Here is a 24,469-nt window from a genome sequence, read left to right on the forward strand (position 1 = left end):
AGGCCAAAAGCAACCTCTTAGACTTTATAAAAACATGCATACATTGTTCATATACTGTAGATCAGGGGAAAAGTAAGATTACATATATTTATATTGCCTTTATATAACCGTGTGTATTGTGACTCCGGTTCCTATGTTTAAACACAGTTCGATCATTAGAGGATGTCCTACTCTTACTCCCGCCTGCATTTAATGGAAAAAATTAAATAAATTGGCACTCCAAATGATAAAACAAAACAAACAAACAAACACAACACACCACACTCTACAGGAGGCGATCTGGGACGACACATCACTCAAAAAAATGGCGAGTAAGCAGCGACTCCTCCCTCTATACACACTGAAAGAGGAGAAATAACTCCTTATCCACAAAATATACAATCATACGGGACAGTCACAGAGAAACCTGCAACTGAAGGATTTTGATATGGTATTGAAATGTGAACATTTATGCTCCATGTGAACTTGCAGTTCTGAGTGAAATTGAGTTTTGTTTATAAAAAAAAAAAATTTTTTTAAAAAAAAAAAGGCTTACTGGGATCCACGTTGGACCACATCAAGAGTCTTTAAAAACCGGGTGCTGCATTTGCAGGAGGAGATCCTGTGTTATCTGGTTTAGAAAGGTGTGTAGTCTGAGGGATACATGATGGGAAGCCAGTTTTCAGTGTAGGTGGCGCAGTGCATCCAGCCCAGAGACTTCATCAGCTGCAGCACAGACAGAGCAGTTACTCATTTACAAACCCAAGCTTTGGGTGCAACTTTTTAATCATAGCAAAAAACATAGTCAGGTCCATAAGTATTTGGACACTTACACAGTTTCTGTCATTTCTGCCTCAGTACACCACCACGACGGATTTGAAGTGAAGCAATCAAGACGTGATTGAAGTGTAGACTTTCACTTTAATTCAAGGAGCTCAACAAAAATATTGCATTAACCGTTTAGGAATTACAACCAATTTTATTTTTTACATTTTTTCTTTTTTACAGAGTCAATAATAAATGTAATTCCTCTCATTCCTAACCGGTAAATTTCTTTCTTTCTTTTTTTTTTTTGTTAAACCCCTTGAATTGAAGCTGAAAGTCTACAATTCAATCACGTCTTGATTGCTTCATTTCAAATCCGTTGTGGTGGTGTACAGAGGCAAAACTGCAGAAATAAATAAATAAAAGATGTGCCACTGTCCAAATACTTATGGACTTGACCGTATTTTAACTGCCGTTCAAGAAGGAACAAAAGTCATTCTTACCTGAATGCAGTTCTTCCAGTTTTCTTTGCTGGGTTTGTCTTCTACAATTTTCGAAGCGTATTTCAAAGCTCTTCCATACATTTTATTTGCTAAGGCATGTTTGTAGGAAAACGACAGAACCTGCCAAGGAAGCACGAAGCCGTTAACAAAAAATAAAATAAAAAAGTGTGAGTATGCAGTACCAATTAATGAAGTCCGTCAGTAATCTAGTCCAGAATCCACATGAATAGAAAAAAAAAAAAAAAAAATCCCTTTTCTTCAAGTTCTCTGCCACAGGAAAGTCTTCAGGACAGAGAACCTTGTGCTTTCTGGTTTCTAGACAACAAAAACTGTTTGTTTGTTTGTTTTGTTTTTTTACACTTAAGTGACTCAATAGAAATAAGGCTGGTGTGGTATAAAGGGTATAAAACACTTTGGGGTGGCAACAAGCCAAGTTATGTTTTACTACTTAGAATGAATTAGAATCAAGCTGTACAAAAGGTACTATGTCATGGATGACTGATTGTCCCTATGAACTAACAGCATGTCCTTATATACACTTTACTACTTTTCTTTAATTAAATTCTTCCAAAATAGTATTAGTGATGTCTGTGTGAACCTCCTCTCCAGGCAAAACTCTATGACCTGCTTACAGAGATTATAGATGTGTGTGGCTGTAACTTACTGATATGAACACATGTCCATAGGTTAAGTGTGACTGCAGTACTGACTGAAATGTGGGCGTGGTTGCCTGTCTTTTTTGAAATACCTTATTACCATGTTTATAATCACATTCGTAATACATACACTAGAATTTCCACACCGCACTCAGTAATCTCAGCAGGATAAAAATGGCCGACAGAAAATTAGCACACACCTTAGAGTCGGTGAGGTCGACCCACTTTTGAACCTCCCAGAAAGTGTCGGTCAGTGCTTTAGTCACGCCGTGTGGGTCGTCTTCAGAGCTGCCCACCTCGTTCGCGCTCGCCCCCTCCTGCTCTGGAGGCTGCATGAGCTGATCAGCCAGAGCACAGCCTTTCCTACAGAGAGCGTCCAGCAGGGACGACTTCTGCTTCTCCATATCACTGCAAAAGCACAACACGTTCCCAGTCACGTGGGACATTTTAAAATAGTCAACTGGACTTGAGGAGCTTTAGGTCGTCAAGATTACAACACAACGAGCTTTGGCTTAATACTGTTAGGCTATAAGCTCGATTCTACACACACAGGTCACTAATCAGCTACAGAGGACTGGGGCTGCCTTGTTTGTATTACAAGAACCCCCCCCCTTTTTTAAATTACCTCTTTATAGAGGCCGCGTCTGGACGAGGGTCTGTCTTCATCGTGAGATACACTGCCAGTGCAGTCTGGTCAATGTGAGAAATAACAATATCTGCTGCTGACATGATGTCTTGCAATCGCTTCAGTCGCTCCTAAAGGGGAAAATTTTAAATAAATAAAATAACAAGGTGAGCTAACTGTGTGCGCAAGTAAGAAAGAAAGAGGTTAAAAAAAAAATTTCAAAGTTTTTTTTTTTTAAAAAGTGAGGTACCTTCTCTGAATCCAGCTGATGCAGTCGTTGGACATGGAGAGGGAGATAATTTGCAAAGTTCTCCTTCAGTTCATCATATAACGTATTATTGTCCAACCTGAGGGTTAAAAAGAAAAGTGAGTTCACAAAACGCGTGTGGGGGGAAAAAAAGAAAAAGAGAAAAAGCAGGACTGGTAAACAGAAAGTAGCGAAATCCCGGACTGACTTTGTCATCCACTGGATCTTCAAGTCTCGGAGGGCTTCGGAGAATTCCTCCTTCACGTCCTTCTCTTTCTCCCCGTCCTTGTCCTTCTCTTTTCCTCCGTTCTTTGATTTGTTAGGGGCTGAGATCAGGTGGTAGAAAATTTGCACTATGTCCTAACCCGGGGCGAAAAAAAAAAAAACAAGAGAGAGATGCGAGTTAATTGGCCGTCTTCTCATCACTAAAACATATTACTCATGAGGTACAGCAGATTTAGATCCAGCACGGTCTCCTGCTTTTTAAAAGAAATGCAAACACTATGTCCATAACAGAATTCCAGGTAAAGTTTTAAATCCAACATCATAGACTAATGTAGTATATATATTTGAGACATTATGGAGAGGTCAACAACAAGATGGACAGCGGACATGACATATGGTCAAGATGTGATGTTCGGGCGTCATTTTTGAGCTTCATAAAAATCACATACATTGTAGATCCTTACAGAGAGAGTGTAGAGATATATACTCACCTGCCACTGTAAATAAAGATTTATATTCCTTTTAAACAGTTGTGTTATTCTGCATCTCTAAACTATTGTAATAAAATCATTTTAGTATTGCATTTGCAGATTCACAGAGCTCTAGGCCATCCAGTACCTTTTTAAATTTTCCTTGTCGTTTGGCTGAGGCTTGGCCCTGGTGGTCAGAACAACACACAATGAAGGAGAGAAGAGAGAAAGGGAAAAAAAGGGGGGGAAAAAAAAAAAAAAAAAAAAAAAAAAAAAAAAAAAAAAAAAAAAAAAAGACATACTTGGATCTCTCCCTGTCCATGTATCTAGTCTGCATTCTGTGTTCAGTATTCTGTGTTACCATTTACTCCTCCGTCTCGGCTTAAATCGCTACAGCTAAAGCGCCAGTGAAGTTAGTCAGGATCGCTTGCTAAAAAGCCACCTAGTGGTGATTATACAGAAATGCCAAAGAAATTCATTTCCTTCTTCAGCTACACTACCTGTTAAAAGTTTAGACACACTCGTTCTTTATTTTTATCCCCTAATAATAATAATAATAATAATAATAATAATAATAAAGTCATCAAAACTCTGGAGTAACACAGATGGAACTATGGGAATTATGTTGTGATAAAAAAAAAAACTAAATAAATAAAAATAATTTAGTATTCTATCATCTTCAGAGTCGACGCCCTTTTTGCCTAGAATTTCCAGAAATGTATTCTTGGTGTTTTCTCGACCGATTTCTTGAGGAATTCCCCCCCCCCCCCCCGAGATACTTTTTAAACAGTATTAAAGGAGTTCACACCGACACCGGACTCTCATCGGCTGCTTTTCGGAATATTTCACTCCGAGCCGTCTGTTTAATAAAGTCATTTATTGTAAATAAAATGTTCGTTTTCTAATGAAAGAAATTAAAATGTCGGCACGATTATATGTCTGTCTACAACACTGATTTCAAACGTTTAATCCCACACCTTCAGGTCAAAAGATCATGAGAAACATTTCAGTTACGTGTCCCCAAACTTTTGACCGGTAGTGTACATCTCATTCAGCTGTGTATAATATAATATCTTGTGCTACTGAAGTCTCTTTTGGAAAAGGTTAAGATTTAAATAAGTCCAGAGGCTCTTGTATCGGTCATCAGTGAAGTAACGGCAACAAGAACAGACCAAACCCCTCAGGAATACACCATGGTGATGTGTCCGGTATGAAGCACACCAGATAGATCCACAATTTGAAGATCAGACTCAGGCCAAGTGTTCTGAAATTTCGATTAAAAGACTCCCGTTTGTGTTGTACCAATTCCTGGATTAATGCCTAACTGTGAATGGCTTTGTCAGATCTGTAAATTGTTTATCTACACATTTCAGCAGAAATTTGCATTTAAAGGAAAAAACCAAACAAAAAAACCCCCCCCAGCAAATTCATTAGCAACAGCAACTCTACAGGATGATAGGGGTGTAAACTTTGTTTCGCTCGTAGATGATATGATGTAAAATCAGAAAAATGGTATAGAAAAAGTACCCTATAGTAACACCTCATACACTTCCCTGCTCAGCCAATCAGCTGTTTCATGGCACTGGACAGATTCACGTGTAGTTGATAGATAGACACTTTTACTATATTGTAATTGTGTATGGACAAACATGATCGTTACACCATGCGTCAGGGATGCACTGATCCGATTCGGAGTAGCCAAATTGGTTTTCACAAGACAAACATTTCAGATCTAATCCAGTGACACGGAACACATTATAGCGGCACGCTCGAGGAGAACTGTGTCCTGGGTTCACGGCATCTGCGTTGTCCGAGTGCCGTGTGGATGTTAGCTAGAAGAGAATAACTAATGGGACTCGCTCAGCAGCACCTTTTCACCAGTATAAGGTTTCTGTTGATACTCCTTGCATCTGAACAAAATAATTAATCAAATAAAACAAAACAAAATAAAAAAATGGGACTTACAGTTACACCCCTTATGAAAATTAGGCTTGTTTTACACCCCTACAAAAGCAGCATGCAAAACAAAGACAGAGACAAAGCTTCTGATTGGGCCAGATATGTGTGATGGGTGGGACTCAAAGGCTGCACAAGCCACTAGCATAAAAAGAAACTGACGGCAAATTGGGCCACTCACTGCTTTTTTCCCGTACTCGCTCTTCGGTACAACCAGAGAGCCGGTCATGTAGCACCCTGGACCTGTACCTTTAGGTATCCTGAAAGATAAAAGAGAAGGTAATGCAAGCTCATGGACAGAGTCCGTTACCACGGCAAAGGCAGTCCCCTCCACGTGGGAAGAACTGAAACCTACAGCCTACTCAGATACATTATCAAGAAAGAACTTCACTAATGACCTCAAAAGCTCAAGCAGTCGATATTATATTTTTAAAAAATTAAATAAATAAATATAAATAAAATAAAAAAAACTACCAAATCAAACAAAACCACACACTTGTCATCTGATAGAGAGGTGATGTAGAATGGCTGAGAGGTTCCTGGTGCAAGAGTGAGCGAGTTTGCTTTCTTCTTCGCCAGCATGGCCGCCCGGTGTGTCTCGTACACGTCCAGGCTCAGGGTGTTGGAGAGGCGATGAGACACTACGAAAGGCAGATCTTTCAGCCGCTCCAACTCACTCTGCTGCTCGTGGCGAACCTGCAGCCGGATGGTGTAGTCCCCTTTCTCCAGCTTCAAAGAGTACTAGTGTATCAGAGAAGACGAGATTTAATGCTGGGAGCTGAAGTGTAACGGAACGTGCAACACAGTACGCTCGGACGTCAAGACCAGAAATAAAATGAACTAAACTAAATCCGCTGCTCCAGCGCAGATAAAACATTGTTACATTTCCGAATCGTAACGCTGTTTACATAAACCGCACTAATCTTCCCAACATCCCAGAGCGCAACATAAGGATGTACTTATCTACCTGGTGAGGATAAGCATCTCCCGAGCCCATGAGCCTCTTGTTCTGGTCAAAGAGGAGCCAGAGCTGGCTGTCAAACTCCGACTCGTACAGCAGCTCACACAGTAGCGGACAACTGGGGGTCACCTCTCCACTTTTAGGCTGTAAAACAAGCACTGAATCAGCACTCCAGGTCAGTCTGGAGTAGAACATAACAGAACTTCTTGAGAAACAATGTTCCCCCTACAAGACATTTAAGAAGTATGACATTCATCAGACTAAATTAATTTTTAAAAAATTGTAACTTCTCGAAAATCCGAGTACCCACTGCTTTCACTTCCTCGGAGAAGGATTTTGTGGATGGTTAGAAGTCAAACAATTATATTATTCTTGCATAGTATACATAGTTCATGTATAAAAGTACACATAAGCACACATACGAGTTAACGAATGCAGAGGCACACTTTAGATGTGTACAAGGTGCCTAATGTGCATGTCTGAGTAGCTGCACACCTGATGAAAGCTGTACGTAAGGACGATTTCATAAAGCTGACGATTGTTGGGTAATACGTCTCTGGAGCCAAGCGCTTTTGTTTTGGAACTTATTGGCCTATGGGGGGGGGAGAGAAAAAAAAAAAAAAAAAAACGCACAAAGAAAACGTTCACAAATGCTCACTAGAGTGCCACATTCTGATCTGCCAAGACACATGTCCAAAAGAGTCTGTAAATATTCTAATATTCTTCATATGGGTTTACAAACCATGCTGTATTTTTAGACAGAAGTCAAACACTCTAAATAAATGTTTTGTTTTGATCCCAGTGGAATATAAAGTTTAGTCACCTAAGGGGCTGCACCCAGTTCTTCAGAGTAATGGTTGGGGAGACCTCCTCGTATCTAACAGGAGACGACACCTCAAAACTGGTTATGCCCTCAGAAGCATGCTGCCAAAAACAAGGGGGGAAAAAAAAACCCACATTAATGAGCTAAAAGGAAGCACGCACACTACAGTCTCTGTAAAGAATCACACAATGATAGTCATAACACATTCAGAGCAGAGGAAGGAGGGAAAAAATCAACATCAACAACACTACTTTCCTGGTTTGTGGAGGGAAAAGTCACATTTGGATAAATTAATTTTCAAACATACTAAATTACAACAAAATACACTACCGTTCAAAAGTTTGGGGACACTCGACTGAAATGTTTCTCACGATCTTAAAAAGATTTTGATCTGAAGGTGTGGGATTAAATGTGTGAAATCGGTGTCGTAGACAAAAATATAATCGTGCCGACCTACTCATTTCTTTCGTTAGATAACGAACATTTTATTTACAAATAAATTTGTTAAACGGACGGCTCGGAGCGAAATATTCCGAAAAGCAGCCGATGAGAGTCCGGCGTCGGTGGGAACTCCTTTAATACTGTTTAAAAATCATCTCGGGGGAAATTCCTCAAGAAATCGGGTGAGAAAACGCCAAGAATACATTTCGGGAAATTCTAGGCAAAAAGGGCGTCGACTCTGAAGATGATAGAATACTAAATTATTTTGGATTTTTTTTTATCACAACATAATTCCCATAGTTCCATCTGTGTTACTCCAGAGTTTTGAGGACTTTATTATTATTATTCTAAAATGTGTCGGAAAAATAAAGAATGAGTGTACATTTATTAATAGTTACAATTATAATATAAACCAAATAAAATGCGACCCCATCACTGCCTTCTTCCATCATTAAATTGTACCAGTTTTAGTTGATCTTGTGCATAGTGCTCTGTAACACCACCTGTCCCCCTCCACCAGAGAAATATTACTTTCAAACATACAGAAATATATAAATTAAAAAAACAACTCTCATAAAGATAATTTTTTTTAAACCAGAAGGTCCCGCTATTTACTTTAGATACTCACTATATGAAGAGGAGAGGGAGACGTTCGCAGCCCGTGGAAGGAAATGGTATAATCTACGATGACATCGCCAAGACTGGCCCACCAACGAGCGATGCACACCTCTACCGTTCGTCCAGGCTAAGACAGATACAGATCAATGCCGACACACGCTGTTAACTAAACGGACTGATTAATCAGGATTAATGAAACACTGTCTGTTAGAGCACGTGATTAGAGCCTGGTACCAGCACAGGGAACGCCTCTGTGAGCGAGCCCTTCTCCAGCAGCGAGGAGAATTTGTAGAACTCATTAGCTCGGTAAGCCCTCTGCTTCACCAGGTGCACGGCATGGAGGACAAACTTGGAGGAGACATCAGGGGAGCGAGACGTTAACATGATCTCTGGTGAAGAAGAGGAGTTGAGAGAATGAAAAAATGTGTGCAAATAAATAAATAAATAAAGCATAAAGACAGCGTACAAAAAACATCAGCACACTTGGTGTTGTCATGGGTGATCTTCCACAAGTGATTACCCAAGCACCAGATTCACACACACACACACACACACACACACACACACACACACTTTACCCACCTGCCCACGAGGTTCCTTGAGGGACGGTGATAAAATGGCGTCGTATCTGGCCTGGTCTGAAGTGAACGTCCATGAAGGTGACCTCCTGATTCTGGCTCTCTGTAACCCTGTACGAGAAAGCTACACTAGTCACACAGTCAGAAGAGTAAAACAGGACAAAACAGATGTAAATAAAAAATAAAAACACGAGAACAACATTGTAATGAACTCACTTTGTGGGGATTATAACCGTTATGGGGACTCTGAAGAGGGGACCAGCACTGGGTGCAGAGGTATCATAAGCACACACCTGGTGAGACACACACACACACACACACACACACACACACCAATTAATCCTGAAAACAATTCAATAAATAAACACCTTGCACACGAGCTCAGATTGTTATTTACTTGTATTTTCAGTGGCTTAAACAAGTCATCTAAAACAAAGCAAATCATCGAGAGAATCCGAGTAAACACGTCATTTAAAGTTCTAAGGTTAAACGCCTAGATATAGCTGGTGAAGTGTTGTAAGTGGATAGAGAGAGATTTACATGCAGAAGCATCAGTACCTCGGTATAATGCAGGCCCTCTCGTAGTCCCTGTGGGTCGACGCGGACGTTAACGTGACGGCACTGGTTCATGAGCTCCAAGTGAGCGGGGCACTGCACCCACGGCGCGCTGCAGGTGAGTGCCAGGTGTAACTGCAGCGAGATTCGTACAGAGTTTTCTGGGAGACAGACACAAGCAATGAGTCACGTGCACGAGGTCTACAGGCCCCGGTCACACCTGGCGTGAACACGCGTAACGGATCACGAGCGGACAGCCGAGAGCATAGCCGGTCACACCCGGCATTATCAACACGTCTCCACGGACCACTTGTGATCGGATTTCAAGGCGGGCCACTCATACCGGTTCACCAAGTCAAGGACTAAGAGTACTAGCAGTCTAAGAACTCTGTTGGGGACGTAGCATAGTATGAAAAGCACACAAGACAAAACAAGAATTAAAATAAATAAATAAACAAACAAACAAACAACGTGCTAATTTAAGTACTTCATGAAAGAGGTACGTCTGTAGTCATCGTTTGAAGACCAATGGCCAATGACTCAGCTGTTCTGACATCTACGGGAAGTTCAGCTCACCACTTCGCCAGAACAACGAGGAGTCTTGATGCATGCCTTCCTTGTACCTCAAGAGATGGTGGGTCCAACCGGGCAGCGCTAGAAGAACAGAGGGAGCGTGATGCAGTTCAGGGTGCGATAAGTGCTTTAAGGCAGGTGGGTGCTGGTCCACCTTTGGCTTTGTAGGCAAAGCATCAGTGTTTTAAATCCGATACGTGTAGCAACAGGAAGCCAGTGGAGGGAGCGTAGAACTTGGGGAGGTTGAAAACAAGTCATAGATAGAGGTTGAGTGGTGCTCAGAGGCAGACCTGCTAGGAGTGAGTTGCACTAGTCCGGTCTCAAAATGACAAGGGATTGAAGAAGCACCCAAGTGGCATCTGAGGATAAAAACGGACGAATCCTTCTGATGTTGTAAAGGAGAAATCGGTTAGCAGTGTGAGAGGAGAAGGACAGTAGATTGTCCATATGCATTGATGAATAGTAAGATCTGAGAGTTAACAAGATCCTGTAGGGGAGAGGGGAGGGGCACACATCTCCTGGGATGAACAGCAGTTCAGTTTCAGCTGATGAGCTGCCATCCAATCAAGCTGAGATCTGAACAGAAACATGAGTGTCTGAGGAAGGAAAGGTGAGGATTCAAGTTGAGTGTGCTCCACATAGCAGGGGTATGAAGATGTGAGGATATGACCTCACAAATAGAGTGGGTATAGAGGGAGAACAGAAGAGGATCTAGAACCCACACTACTGGGACACCAGTGGAGATTTGGATCCCCTCCATGCCATCGGATACAACCGACCCTCCAGGTACGAAGCAAAGCGTTGCCATGCTGTTCCACGCATTACAAGATGCACGAGGTGGACAAGAGAGTCTTGTGGTTGACTGTGTTAAACGCTGCTGAGAAGTCCTAGAGGATGAGGACTGATGACAGTTTGGACCAGAGTATGTCCAGAGTGACCCGATCACCCAGGACACATGTTAACACCAGGCGTAAATGGGGCGGGGCAACAACAACAACAACAACAACAAGATCTTTAAACAGCGCACAGGAACTCGAGTGCAACGGAATTAATTAACGTTAGGAGACACCCTGTTGAGACAACACGCCAAACATCAGATCAGAAAATAAATGAAGACTAGGATATAGAAATCTGCATCTGCTACATCCTGGAAGATGGCAAGAGTTTACGTGAATACCCTGTAAAGTCTACGACTGATGGCTGACGAGCATGTTTTCGGAGCTTCATGAAATATATTAGACCCATAATGCAAAAAGACTGAAGACGTGTTCAGACTGAAGTATTTTGCTCAGTGCTTATGGTAAAATGTATGAAACTTAGTATCTGTTTTAGTCTCTAAATAGGGTATTCAGATATACAATTTAGCTTAGAAATATGCAATTTAGGATGAAACTAACCTAGTTACCATTTTCATGCCACTGTGAAATGATCTGTTTGTCCTTCTACAGCAAAATAAAACTTTTTTTTTTTTTAAACCATCATCAGATGAGCAAATGCTGCTTGCTCTACCTACTTGCTATGCTCACTTTGATTTCTTTTCTCCTGCACTGACGTTCACGGATTATCTCGGGCCAATGGTGCTGGCTACAGCAGAAGAAAAAAACAAACAAAACAAAACCCATCGGTGTCTGATGTCATCTTGGTCCTTCAAGTCTTTCAAGTAGAGGTCGACCAATTTCTCAGCACCGTTAACCGATTGCCGGAACTAGCGGTTGTCTGCAAAAATCTGCACAGATAGATTTTTCCGGCTGCGTCCATTATGAGAGCGTGTGAGAAGGGTCCGCTGTCATTATGCGGTACGAGAGTGGCCTCTAGAGGCGAAATAAAAACCCATCGCTGACTAATTTTGTTGTGTTATTTTAAGTGTTTTTTTTTTTTATTCATTTTGGATGTCTCTATTTTTAAGGTGTTATTTGGAATGTTACTTTTCGGTTCAGCTTGGATGTACATCTTATTTACTTTTGTTTATTAATATTTCTATATTTCATTTTAAAAATGTACAATACATTCTTCATCAACATTCTTAACGTTCTTCTTTCATGGCCCAACTTAGTTATCGGGATCGGTATAATCCACTATCAGACGACCTCTACGTTCGAGTTTATGATGCATCTTTTGAAAATTTGCAACCAACTTTCTGTTCGACTGACGTTAAATATAAACACAAGCATAGTGCCTCTTACCAGTGTTTTCTGGAAAGACCGGCTCGATTCCAACTCCGTGATCAGAGGGAGTGGAGACTTGGACGGCGTCCCTGAGGTAGATGCCCCGCTGATTCCCTACAGTGACTGTGAAGCCCAGGTTATAGGTGGGAGTGGAAGCATGCTGCATGAGGTAGTCAAACGCCTTTTCCACCTACAGCAGAAACACACACACACACACACACACACACACACACACACACACACACACATTAATTCCAGTCCGAGACGTGCACGCACCCACACAGATAAACAATTTATGTACCTGAATAATGCCATGACCCTGCGCGAACACTTCAACGTCATCCACTTTGTTGGCCGTGTTTTCCAAAGCACGTCTCACAGCTGCAACTGTCGGTCGCATCCCGTTCTGCTTCAGACCTTCACACACACAATTTATATATAACCCACAATGCAAACTCATCAAGAACATTTTAAACACACAACAAACGGGTCGGGTTATTGCTTATCTTGTACACAGTCTGTCTTTTTTTTTAAATTATTATTATTTTTTACTATTACCGCCCTCAATATAGATTGAATTGAGTCTCAAACCCAATACTGATTTAGATAAACATGAAAATTGTCCAGTAATTAAACAGAAAAAAAACTGCATTATGAGATTACCCGTAACATTATCAAAACAAGCGTTAGTCTGAACTCTCTACCTGAGAGTACGAGCGCGATGCCTCCACAGGCGTTGGGAGAGGACATGGAGGTGCCGTTCATTAGCTGCGTGCCACGCAATGTCCAGTTGGGCACAGAGGCGATGGCTCCCCCAGGTGCACTGATGCTGACACCCAGAGCTCCATCAGTACTGGGACCCCTTGAGGACCACGTGTACTGGTTAGGAGGCAGCTTCTCCCTCAATGAATATTCTGCCACCATCATGTCAGGTGTGACATAAGCACCAACACCTAGAAAGAAAGAATATTGAACATGAACATAAAATTAGTTAATAAACCTTTGCTTTGTTTATTAAACACTCAGCCTGGAGCTCTGCTGATTTTGCAGCTGAAGCTGAACGAATCTCAGTCCTGCTGTTGTGAAGGGGCAAATATTTCTTTCATGATTCAGAAAGTGAGAAGTTAACTGACCTACGACGCTACTCGTGGTTCCTCCCGGACATCCCACAGTGGAGAGACAGGGCCCGTTGTTCCCAGCGCTCGACACGTACATGACATTATGTTTCTGCACCGCCTCGCTGATTACTTCACAGATTCTCCTAAAAAATAAAAAACAAAACAGCACAACGATCAATAAGATAAGACAATAAAAGTGCAAAACAAACATGGTCAACTCACAGACCCGTTTACATGATATTGATGCATCCTGCACCATGTGAACTGACACCTTGTGACACAAAAGGTTTCAGGTTGTCTTTAAAAAATACGATTTACTAGATTATAATTGAGCCACTAAAGGTGACCTCGCTGGTCTCTATTGCCTCTCTAATTTAATAATTGTAATGGCAATGAATAAATTGAGGTAATCAGGATAATTGAGGTGTCCACGCGATTCGTTTATGTTCCAACATAATTAATAGAGGTCGGCAAAACTGATTAATCAGCACCGAAAACAGATTACTGGAACTATTGGCTATCTGGAAAAATCCACACTGAGTTTTTCCCCGTTGTGTCCATTATGAGAGCGGCTGAGAAGGGTCCGCCATCATCATACAGTACGAGAGCGGCCTCTAGAGGCGAAAAAAATAAATCACTGACAAATTCTGTCATGTTATTTCAAGTGTTTTTTGATTCATTTTGGATGTCTCTATTTTTATGTGTTATTTGAAGTGTTTAGTTTGGATGTATATCTTATGTTTACTTTAATATATTAAGATTTACACATTTATTTATTTAAAAGTACAGTATATTTTCATGGTATAGTCAGCACTGTTTATTTTTGTAATAAAGTAAAGTTTAGCTTATTTTACTTCGAGTGTCATGTTTTCATTCAGTATCATTTTTAAAACAATGGGTTGATTAATCTGTTATCGGAAGGTACTGCCCTTATTAATTAGATCCCTTCTACAAGCAGTTAATAAATATTGAACATGAGGCACTGAGATATAGAGTGCTAAATGTGAGCTCTCAGTAAGCTGTATACATCGGCTCACCCTGAGTTCGGCCAGTGGGTTGCCTCCCCATAGCTGTAGTTTACAAGGTCACACTTGTAGTTAATGACCTCGATCATCTGTAAATAGTGACATAAAGAAAGATGAGGCACGATTGGAATATGAATCAGGAATTTGCTTTTACAGCACAACAAACTATAAATCGAAATAAAACATGTTATCTATGAAAACAAAACAGAAATTTCACTTTAAATCAATAAAATTGTTCTTGATAACTGGATTTCGTTTTTTATTTAACATCAACTGTTAAGATGATGGGACATTTGGTAGAATTATTGGTAAACCTAACATGTCCAAATTACTGGATTTTCTACTAAACTCAAATTTATTTGAAACAAAAATGCTGTAAGGAGTGGCATCAGTTAAGCCATCAGCTGTAAAACTACTCTGAACACGGAAAGCCAATGCAGTGAGCTCCTACCGCTCGGATGAGGCCTGTTCCCGTCTCCATCGTGCTCAGGCGAGTATCCCCTATTTTCAGTGCCAGGATTTGGGCACCAGGGGCCACGCCGTTTCTCTCTGGCTCCTCGGGGAAGTAACCTGCCGCTATACTGGCGACATGAGTCCCATGAGCACCTGCAAAGACAAAAAAAAAAAAACCCAACAACTCAGTGATGAAACATCTGGCTGCAAGACAATCACGATGCTCTTCATAGCCTTCTTTAATAACACGGTGGACAAATGTTTAGCCCAGGTGCCTGGGACAAGCATATTGCAGTTTATCCAACAATAAGAAAAAGAAAGAAAAGAAAAAGACTCTAATCCCTATGGACAATATTCTAACCTCCACTAGTGACAATGCAGAGAGTATTTCCTTCATCATAGATGTTGATGGAGTAATTGAGCATCTCAGCATCTCCTAGCATGGCATACTCCTGTCTTTCTCTGTAGGAGCTAAGCACGGTACAGGACGCCAGGTCTCCACTCTCTGACGTATCCACCACTGCCCTGCACAGAAATATCAATACGCATTAAATCAGTAGCAATACATCATAATCGAGTTCGTATCATTTTTCAGTCATTAAGATACAAAACCTACGTATACAGTGCATTAGACTTATAGTTGAACAATAAGTATAAACTGAGTAAAAAATAAATAAATCACATTTCTCTCAAAACTTTCTTTGCTGCTTCTAAGCCGTAATTACTGTGTTTAAGACGTACCTCCAGGTGACGCCATCGTGCCACGCCACGCAGTCGTAGACAGGCCCAGGGTCGCTGTACTTCTTCTCCATGGTGCCTAACAGCTCAGTTTGGCTCTGCAACTCCTCCTTCTGCAGCTTCTCCACCTGACATCCAAAGCACACTCCAGGTTAACTAAAGCACTGTTAAAGCAATGCCTGATGGCAGAGGAACAAGCGACAGCTACTCAGGAATAATAAAAACTAAGTGAGTTCCCGGTTGGATCACGTGTTAATATTGATCAGGAAAACTATGAGTGAGTAATAGAACAAACCAAAAACAACCGATTTGGTCGGATCTAATTAAATTCTCATTCCTCCCTTTGCAGTGACTTCAGTAAGAATGTCAGCAGTGCCTGGTCTTTGATGGTTGGGGTGAGGCTAACCTGTGAGGGGTTGGGGTGAGGCTAACCTGTGAGGGGTTGGGGTGAGGCTAACCTGTGAGGGGTTGGGGTGAGCAAGGTCAAACTCCTCCGTCTTGCGACTGGCCTCGGCGAGAGCTGCTCTGTGGGCCGGGTCCCACATCTTCTCCTTGCGCTCTTTCTGATTTACACACACAAAATTTTCAGTCAAAGATAATTCAGTTCCTTTAAAATTGCATTCTAATGTTTTAGATGAGCTTGTAGGTTTGTCCTGCCACAGATGGAAGCACTAAATTATGCACGTGTCATCTAAATCATGAAACAGGAAAACTTTTTGGAGCCAGAAGGTTTGGGAAACATTCTACCTGACGTCAGATGTCTATATGCAAATATAATATATAAAACTTACAAATAGCATCTAAAGAGTGAAATTCATTCTGACGACCCGACTGTTCTGTTCCTATTTCAGTTTGGCATAACAATTAAAAGACAGAGTCTCAACTTAACTAATTACATGCTAACTTCCATTCATAAATAACACTAAACAGTAATAAGTGACGTTTTAAAAAATAGAAACATGAACGAATATTAGGAGAAATGCTGATGCGTACCCACTAAGTATATCATAAACTTACCTGTATCCTCTCTTTGAGCGGTTTGGGGAAAAACTCATAACCATTTTTAACACCGATGCGATATTTTCCTGATGGGTTCACCCAGGCAGGAGGGATCTGCACAAAGAAAAAAAAAATGAACAAAATGAAAGTGGAGGCAACACGTTACACCTTGTGTGTGCAGAGAGATACAGCAGCGGTCGATTTACAGTGCGGCTAGAGCAAGATGAGACGCTTAGTGTCGAAGGAATTTGTGGAACAGATATGATACACTCTGTATCTTAACACCAACATGGACGGACCTTGAGCGTGCGTCCAGAAAGCCCGAGCACTTCTTCATCTTTCGGCTCCGCCACTGTGGACATGTTGACGTCGCCACTGCCCGTCGTATCGATGATGTCCACAATCTTAGGCTTGCCCTCTGTAGTGGTCTAAACAAGACAGATTACAGGAAAATAAAAATCAATGATGCGGTCACGTGATGAAGCTCTTTATTTAAGAGTACATCTTAAATAAAAGGACTCCTTCCCTAGCAGTCACACTGTTTAATTTAAAACTGTAAGTCGCAGGATGGATGTTGGGAGTTATCCATTTTGTTATTGCTGGATATCGACAAATATATGTGTATTTTATTTTTTTTACATACTTCCACACCAGGAACGGCTGAGGAGGATCCGCTGTCATACAGTACGAGAGCAGCCTCTAGAGGTGAAATAAAAACTACCACTGTCTAACATTGTTGTGTTATTTGAAGTGTTTTTGATTCACTTTGGATGTCTCTATTTGTATTTGGAGTGACACTTTTTATTTCACTTTGGAGATATATATATATATATATATATATATATATATGTATTAATAGTTCATATATATTAATATTTATATATTTATTTTTTTAAAATTTCAGTCAGTACTGTTGATTTTTGTAATGAAGTTCAGCAATATTATACTTCATATAATCGGTTATCGGCAGGTTCTGTCCAACTAGTATATTGGTACGGTGTGAGGAGACGTGTGTGTATACACACACACACACACACACACACACACACACACACACACACTTAACGGTGTTGTATGTAGTAACATGTAAACTCTGTGAGCTCCAGTTATTCATTATTTTTCTTATTACATGTACTTTTTGTAAGGAATATGATTATTTTGTCCATAGCCGTCTCACATTGACTTGCACGGTAATTCTTAAGTCGAAAAATGGGCTCGGATTTTATCTTAATTTGTCAATATTTCACTAAAGCACCATCATAAACCAGCTGCAACGTTTTGACAGAATAAGAATTCAGCTGTGTGAACCAACTTGTAAACGTAACTTAAAAACTTCTTCAGCCACTTTGTGTTAATTATTTATTTTGTACTCATGTGTAAGCATTTGATGGGAACAGACTCACTGTTGTGTTTATTTGTTTATCTTGTGTCAAGAACATAACCAGCAAACTCCACTGGTTTTGTGTGTCTTGTGAATCTCCACTCAGTTATACAAACTGTCTATTTAAATATAATAATAATAATAATAATAATAATAATAATAATGACACATGCAAGGATTTTTTTTTTCAGGCTACTTGTTTACACAACTTTAAAGCTATCATTCATTTATAAAAGATGCTGGAGAGAAGAGAAACTCACTGGATACTGAAGTTGGGATTAGCTAGCTAGCAAGCCGGGTCTCATCACTAACAGAGGATGACACAGCTTGTTGTTTTTGTGTTGCGTAAACACAAACATGATATTATTGAACAAAAGTCTTCCCAGAGCAAGACAGAGGTGTATTGTCATTAATAAAGATAGCGCTAGACCGCGGTAGCTTTCTGCCAGGTTAGCAAGTTACACAAAGCCAATGAATCGAGCTCTCCAGCTTAACAACTAGCAGCGGCCTGCTCATCCGCTGAAGCCGCGGTCTCGCGTTACCTGCATGCCCGGCGCCCCCGGGTCCACCCCGGTGTCCAGGATGGCGATAAGCACCCCCCGTCCATCGTACTCAGGAAACCTGGTCAGGAATGAAGCAGCGCCGGTCTCCTTTTTCGGCAACAGCCCGTGTAAAGGGAAGGAATCTTCAATAGAGCGAGAAGCCATGACCCGACCAGAGAGGATGAAATGAAAACAATATTATACAGCAGCTTGTACGAACAACCGGCGTGTCGGGATTTTTAAAGCAACAGCAGCCTGACAACTGTCGCTCTGGCTCGATGCAAAATAGCTGTCTAGACGCTACACAAGTGCCCTATTTCAAGCATGAAGTACGCTCTACGTAGTGCACTACATATCCAAATAGTAGTCAATCGACACTCAGCCTTAGTTTTATAACAAAAAACCCAAAGCGGATGGCGGTCTTCTTGTTAAAGTGTCAGTGGAGGTCTAATTTTATACTGTATTTTCCTTCCCCCTCGAATAAGTTACTAAAAACAATCGATGAATATACCCGCCCTCATTACAAATCAATTTACTCCATCAATACAAATCCAAACAGATATAAATATGCATGATATGTAAATATGGGACCGCCCCAAATCCTCCTGCCATCACCAACTAGCCGCCTAGCTAACTGCTAGTAAACTACCAACAAAAATAACATTACATTGCATTTTACGGCTCATTCAGACATATTTTGCTTAGATGTTGGAAAGAAGCATTCCATGGAAGCATTTTGATTCAATTTAAATGACTCTATAAGATGTACATCTGCAAAGTAAATACAGTCTCATCAGCTTTCAACGAGAACAACATTAGTTTCAAGGTTTCAGTAGCAGAGAGCTGATTTTCATCAACAAATTCTAATGGAATTTATAAAACAGTCATGAAATCTGTCCACATATGCTCTCGCAGGCTCGACTTCTAGCTGTCGCTAGTGAGTCTGGTATGCTTCATCATCAAATGTGGCCGAGAACCACCTGCTATAACAGAAGAAGTCTATTTGATTGACCATTGGCTCAAATGAACAACCAAGTTTAAAACAAAAGTCTCTAATAAGTAAATCAATCCAATATTCCAGGGTCAATCCAGTAAATTCAGAAAGCTCAGTGTGTCGTAGTGTTCAAAAGTTTGTTCTCCCATTGGCAAAGTGGTGAATGTAAGAGCACATGCTTGAATTTCCAACCTTCAAGCTTTTGAATATTGTGACAGCTAAATGCACAAAGGTGATATTGTGACAGCTAAATGCATGCCTAGCATGCAGGTTATGCAGCTAAAATACTCAGATATTGAAATCCCGCTCATGTCTACCTTTGCCAAATGCTAATTTACTAGCCTGGTTTACTAAATGGTTAATATAGAGATTAAATGGTTAGTAAAAAAAACTAAATGGTTAGTTAGAGATTAAAGATTAGAGGTAGGAGGACATGAGCATGATTCTTAATTTCATATTAATGCATATTCAAAGATCGTTGCCTTTGTAACTATGGGAAGCAGGCAGAGATGTTCCTGGGCCTATTGTAGTCGTTTCTTGGGCATTAAACAAAAACATGTTTAAGAATGTATCCATCCATCTTCTGTACCTTTTATCCTACACAGGGTTGCGGGGAGCCTGAAGCCTATTCTGGGGGAATTAGGGCACAAGGCAAGGGACACCCTGGATGTGGTGCCAACCTATCACAGGGTACAATCACACACACACTCGAACACTCATTCACTAGAGATGCCAGTCATCCTACAACACATATCTTTGGACTGGGGGAGGAAACCGGAGTACCCAGAGGCAGAGGCAGGAATCGAACCCCCACACCTGGAGGTGCGAGGCAAATGTGCTAACCACTTAGCATTGTGCCCTGTTGTTTAATTTAAGAATGTATTATTCCAAAAATTTATAAGATAAACTATCAAAAAACGTCCGATTAAAGAATGAGCCAGGAATAGCGTTTGCTCATTGCGACCACAACTTCCAATACTTCATGTCCGTAACATGAATTGGCCCTCACTACCTGGCAATCATTTTACAGTTCATTTTAGTCACTCATTTTGAGTGTGGTGAGGTAAGTGTTGCTGTTTACTATTCCTGTTTCACCAGGAGAAGAACGCAGACAGGACAGAGAGAGTAGAGACAGACAGAAAAATATATTAATGAAGACAATTTGGATATAAATCAGGAAATTGTGAGTTATAGACTTGTCACAGAGACAAAAATACATTAAGGGGGACAAGAGGAAGGATGAGATCTGTGTGCATGCAAAACTGTCAGTGCATTTTTCCTTGTGTCAAATGAGGTTTTTTTTCACTAAAGTATATGTAAACAGAGACAGTTAAATAATGGACTGAATTGGCTGCGGTCGTCCTACTTATGTCGTACTTATCACCGGAACGGCTCTGCGCTGGATGGAATCCTATCTCTCAGGCAAATCCTTAAAAGGTATCATGGAGGGGAGGAATTTCTGAAACTCAGCAACTCACAACTGGGGTTCCCCCAGGCGTCAGTTCTGGGTCCACTGCTCTTTTCAGTTTATACAACATCTCTGGAGTTTATACAACATCTCTGTGTTTGACTCTCATGATTTCTCATGTCACTGTTATGCTGATGACACTCAGCTCTATTTGTCCTTCCAGCCTGAAGATCCATCCATCTCAGCACGCATCTCTGCCTGCCTGTCTGACATCTCTGGCAACTTGGCAAAAACCGAGCTTCTCATCATCCCTGCCTGCCCCTCAATTAACCACAACCTCACTGTACAGCTAGGCACAACCACACTCAAACCAACCAGGACAGCCAGAAACCTTGGGGTGACTTTTGATGCAACGCACTACTCCCGGGCCTCGCACCCAGCTCCATCAAACCCCTTCAGATGATTCAGAATGTAGCAGCATGCCTTGTTTTCACCCAGCCCAAAATAACCCATGTCACACCCCTGTTCATCTCCCCCCACTGGCTTCCTGTAGCAGCCTGCATCAAATTCAAGGCATTGATGCAAGACAAGACCTTGTCTGGAACAGCGCCCTCCTACCTCAACTCCCTCCTCAATCCTCCATTCCAGCAGAATCTGTCACTATCTTCAAAAAAACAGCTAAAGGCCCACCTTCCATGAGCATGTAACTAATCCCTAACTTGTCCCCCCCCCCACACACCTTTTTTTTAAACAAAAAATCTCGAATGGTAGCACTACTTGTATTGTTCTCCGCTTGATATATCGCTTTGCTTGTATTTCCTCATTGGTAAATCGCTTTAGATAAAAGTGTCTGCTAAATGAATAAATGTAAATGTAAATGCATGTTATCAGTGGGAACGTTCATTCATTCATTCATTCGTTCTTCAGAAAGAAGGTCATGGTCTCTGTGAAATGTTGGAACAGTGACGTTAGATTTATTTATATCACAACACTTTTGAATTCAGAATTCTGATTGGTCAGATTTTGGTTGTTGATTAATTTCCTATTAAACAACAGCTGCAAGAAAAATAACTGATTTATAATACTAAGCTCGTTCTTATACGTTAATAAATCATTCATATAGTAACAGCTCATTCACAAGAACTTGTATGATGGACGCCCTACGTAATCTAAGACTAATAATACAAAGATTTTAAAAGTATTGTTATTTAACAAAGAAAAATGTATAATCATTGCTATGGTAAAGATTTCAGTAAGGAGATGTTTATTTAACATTTATGCAAGGAGTCTTAGGAGTTAGTGGTTTGTAAAATACAGTACGTTTTCCAGCACAGGAAAGTCTTCAGGACAGACGATTTCCCACTTTCTCTCTAACATGACAGTCTGCATTTTTACACAATTACACAATTACACATATTGTTACACAATATCTTCAGTAACAATGTAACTAAAAACTGATAAATTACAACATAAAAATGTAATTGTTGGAAAACTGCTGTGCTACAAGAGGAATAAAACACTACAAGACATGTCGTTATAGGAAAATAATGCACAATTGGCTATCACAACATCCCGTGATAGATTATTTTCCAATAACAGCAGGTCCCATCTTGTTTTATGATATTTATTATATGGAGTTCTCAATACTGATGCAAACGTAAATGGGCTTAATTTAACTAACCACGTTTTGGTGGCTGGTTTTCAGTCTTTCATTTGTTTCTGTTTCAGGTTCAAAATGATAACTATAAAATACAAAAGAATAAATATCATTATCTTCTTTTGTGCAAAGACACATGATACTGCAAAGCCTTCAAGCCTTCGTTTAAACAGCCTTTAACAACTGTGTTGAATAAAGAAAAACATTTTACAGTGAAAGTACTCATCAATAAAGCAGTGTGAAACTGCATTACATCATTAGTACTATCACCATTATGCCATGTTATGATTTACATTATTAATGTATTATATAACATTATGTCTATTGTCAATGTCTATTGTAAAAAGCGCTATACAAAAAAAATTGAATTGAGTTATATAATTTACATTACCATCAACTGTAGTACCAGAACTCAGCTCTGCTTCCCAGTCACATGAGCCAAACATGGTTCATCCCTGTATAATTTAACCTCTGAGTAAAGGTCACTTATGGTCAGATGTGTAAATACAGTGGCAAGAGAAAGTATGTGAACCTTTTGGAATTTCATGGTTTTCTGCATAAATTTGTCATACAATGTGATCTGATCTTCATCTACGTCAAGGGTATTGACAAATATAACGTGTCTAAAATAATAACACAAAATAAATTCTGATCCCTCATGTCTTTATTGAACACACTCATTCAACATTCAAAATGGCAGTGGAAACAGTAAGTGAATCCTTAGAATTAATAACTGGTTGACCCCACCTTGGCAGCAATAACCTCAACCAGGCGCTTCCTGTAGCTGTGGATCAGACCTGCACATCGTTCAGGAGGAATTTTAGCCCATTCTTCCTGGCAGAACTGCTTTAGCTCGGTCATGTTCTTTGGACGTCTCATGTGTATGGCTCTCTTTAAGTCATTCCATAGCATCTCTATTGGGTTGAGGTCTGGGCTCTGACTTGGCCACTCCAAAAGGCCGCTTTTGTTTTTCTGAAGCCGTTCTGTTGTGGACTTGCTCCGGTGTATTGGGTCGTTGTCCTGTCACATCACCCAACTTCTACACAGTTTCAGCTGAAGCACAGACATTCTCACATTATCCTGAAGAATTGTCTGATATACTTGGGAATTCATCTTCCCCTCAATGATTGCAAGCTGGCCAGGCCCTGATGCAGCAAAACAGGCCCAAATCATGACGTTTCCTCCACCATACTTTACGGTTGGGATGATGTTTTCATGATGATATGCCGTGCCCTTTCTACGCCAGATGTAGTGCTGTGTGGTTTTTCCAAATAGTTCAATCTTAGTTTCATCAGTCCACAAAACATTTTGCCAATACCGCTGTGGAGTGCTCTTTTGCAAACTTCAGTCATGCAGCAATGTTCTTTTTAGTAAGCAGTGGCTTCCTTCGTGGTGTCCTGCCGTAGATACCCTGCTTGTTCAATGTTTTACGTGTTGTAGACTCATGAACAGAGATGTTAGCCAGTTACAATGATGCCTTCAGATCTTCAGCTGTCATTCGGGGTTGTTTCTTTACCTCACTGATGAGTCTTCGATGTGCTCTTGGTGTCATTTTGACTGGGCGCCCAATTCTTGGTAGAGTAGCAACAGTCCCAAAGTGTCTCCATTTGTAGAATGTTTGCCTAACTGTAGACTGGTGAATTTCTAAAGTCTTTGAAATCACTTTGTAACCCTTGCCAGCTTTATGTAAATCAACAATTCTTGATCGTCTGAAAGCTCTTTTTGGCGAGGCATGGCTCACATAAGCGTGTGCTTCTTGTGCAGAGCAAACTCCAAAAGTTTGAGGGGTTTTTATCAGTCAAAGTAGCTGTAGTCCACACCTCCAGACTCATTTTCTTAACGAGACTCCAGGTGTGCAAAAACCTGACTCCAGTTAGCTTTTCTCAGGTCATTAACTCAAAGGTTCACATACTTTTTCCACAAGCACTATGAGGTTTTTTTGGTTGTTCTCAATAAAGACATGAAATATCAGAAATTTTTTTGTGTTATTATTTTAGGCACATCCCTGCGATGG

General features: G+C 40.6%; 1 protein-coding gene across 2 annotated transcripts; it reads right to left on the bottom strand.

Moving 5' to 3' along the window:
• Positions 1–439: 439 nt before the first annotated feature.
• tpp2 (tripeptidyl peptidase 2) lies at positions 440–18,688 on the bottom strand. 2 transcript variants are annotated; one of them, XM_017458098.3, is made up of 29 exons: positions 18,397–18,688; positions 16,773–16,901; positions 16,492–16,587; positions 15,933–16,037; positions 15,478–15,602; positions 15,098–15,261; positions 14,735–14,889; positions 14,296–14,372; positions 13,274–13,401; positions 12,845–13,093; positions 12,442–12,557; positions 12,159–12,330; positions 9,406–9,563; positions 9,064–9,140; positions 8,852–8,958; positions 8,504–8,658; positions 8,280–8,396; positions 7,211–7,311; positions 6,883–6,979; positions 6,394–6,531; positions 5,923–6,167; positions 5,608–5,686; positions 3,619–3,657; positions 2,984–3,135; positions 2,779–2,875; positions 2,529–2,659; positions 2,104–2,311; positions 1,248–1,367; positions 440–705 (listed from the first exon to the last, which is right to left on the bottom strand). In XM_017458098.3, exons 1-29 carry the CDS (start codon positions 18,559–18,561, stop codon positions 616–618), a joined length of 3,792 nt encoding a protein of 1,263 aa, XP_017313587.1. In that variant the 5' UTR covers positions 18,562–18,688; the 3' UTR covers positions 440–615. The 2 variants fall into 2 exon arrangements, with proteins under 2 accessions (XP_017313587.1, XP_017313588.1); XM_017458099.3 differs by lacking the exon at positions 3,619–3,657 and having other exon boundaries at positions 18,397–18,687.
• Between the last annotated feature and the right edge of the window lie 5,781 nt (positions 18,689–24,469).

The sequence above is a fragment of the Ictalurus punctatus genome, chromosome 26, assembly GCF_001660625.3.
Source record: "Ictalurus punctatus breed USDA103 chromosome 26, Coco_2.0, whole genome shotgun sequence".
Taxonomy (NCBI): domain Eukaryota; kingdom Metazoa; phylum Chordata; class Actinopteri; order Siluriformes; family Ictaluridae; genus Ictalurus; species Ictalurus punctatus.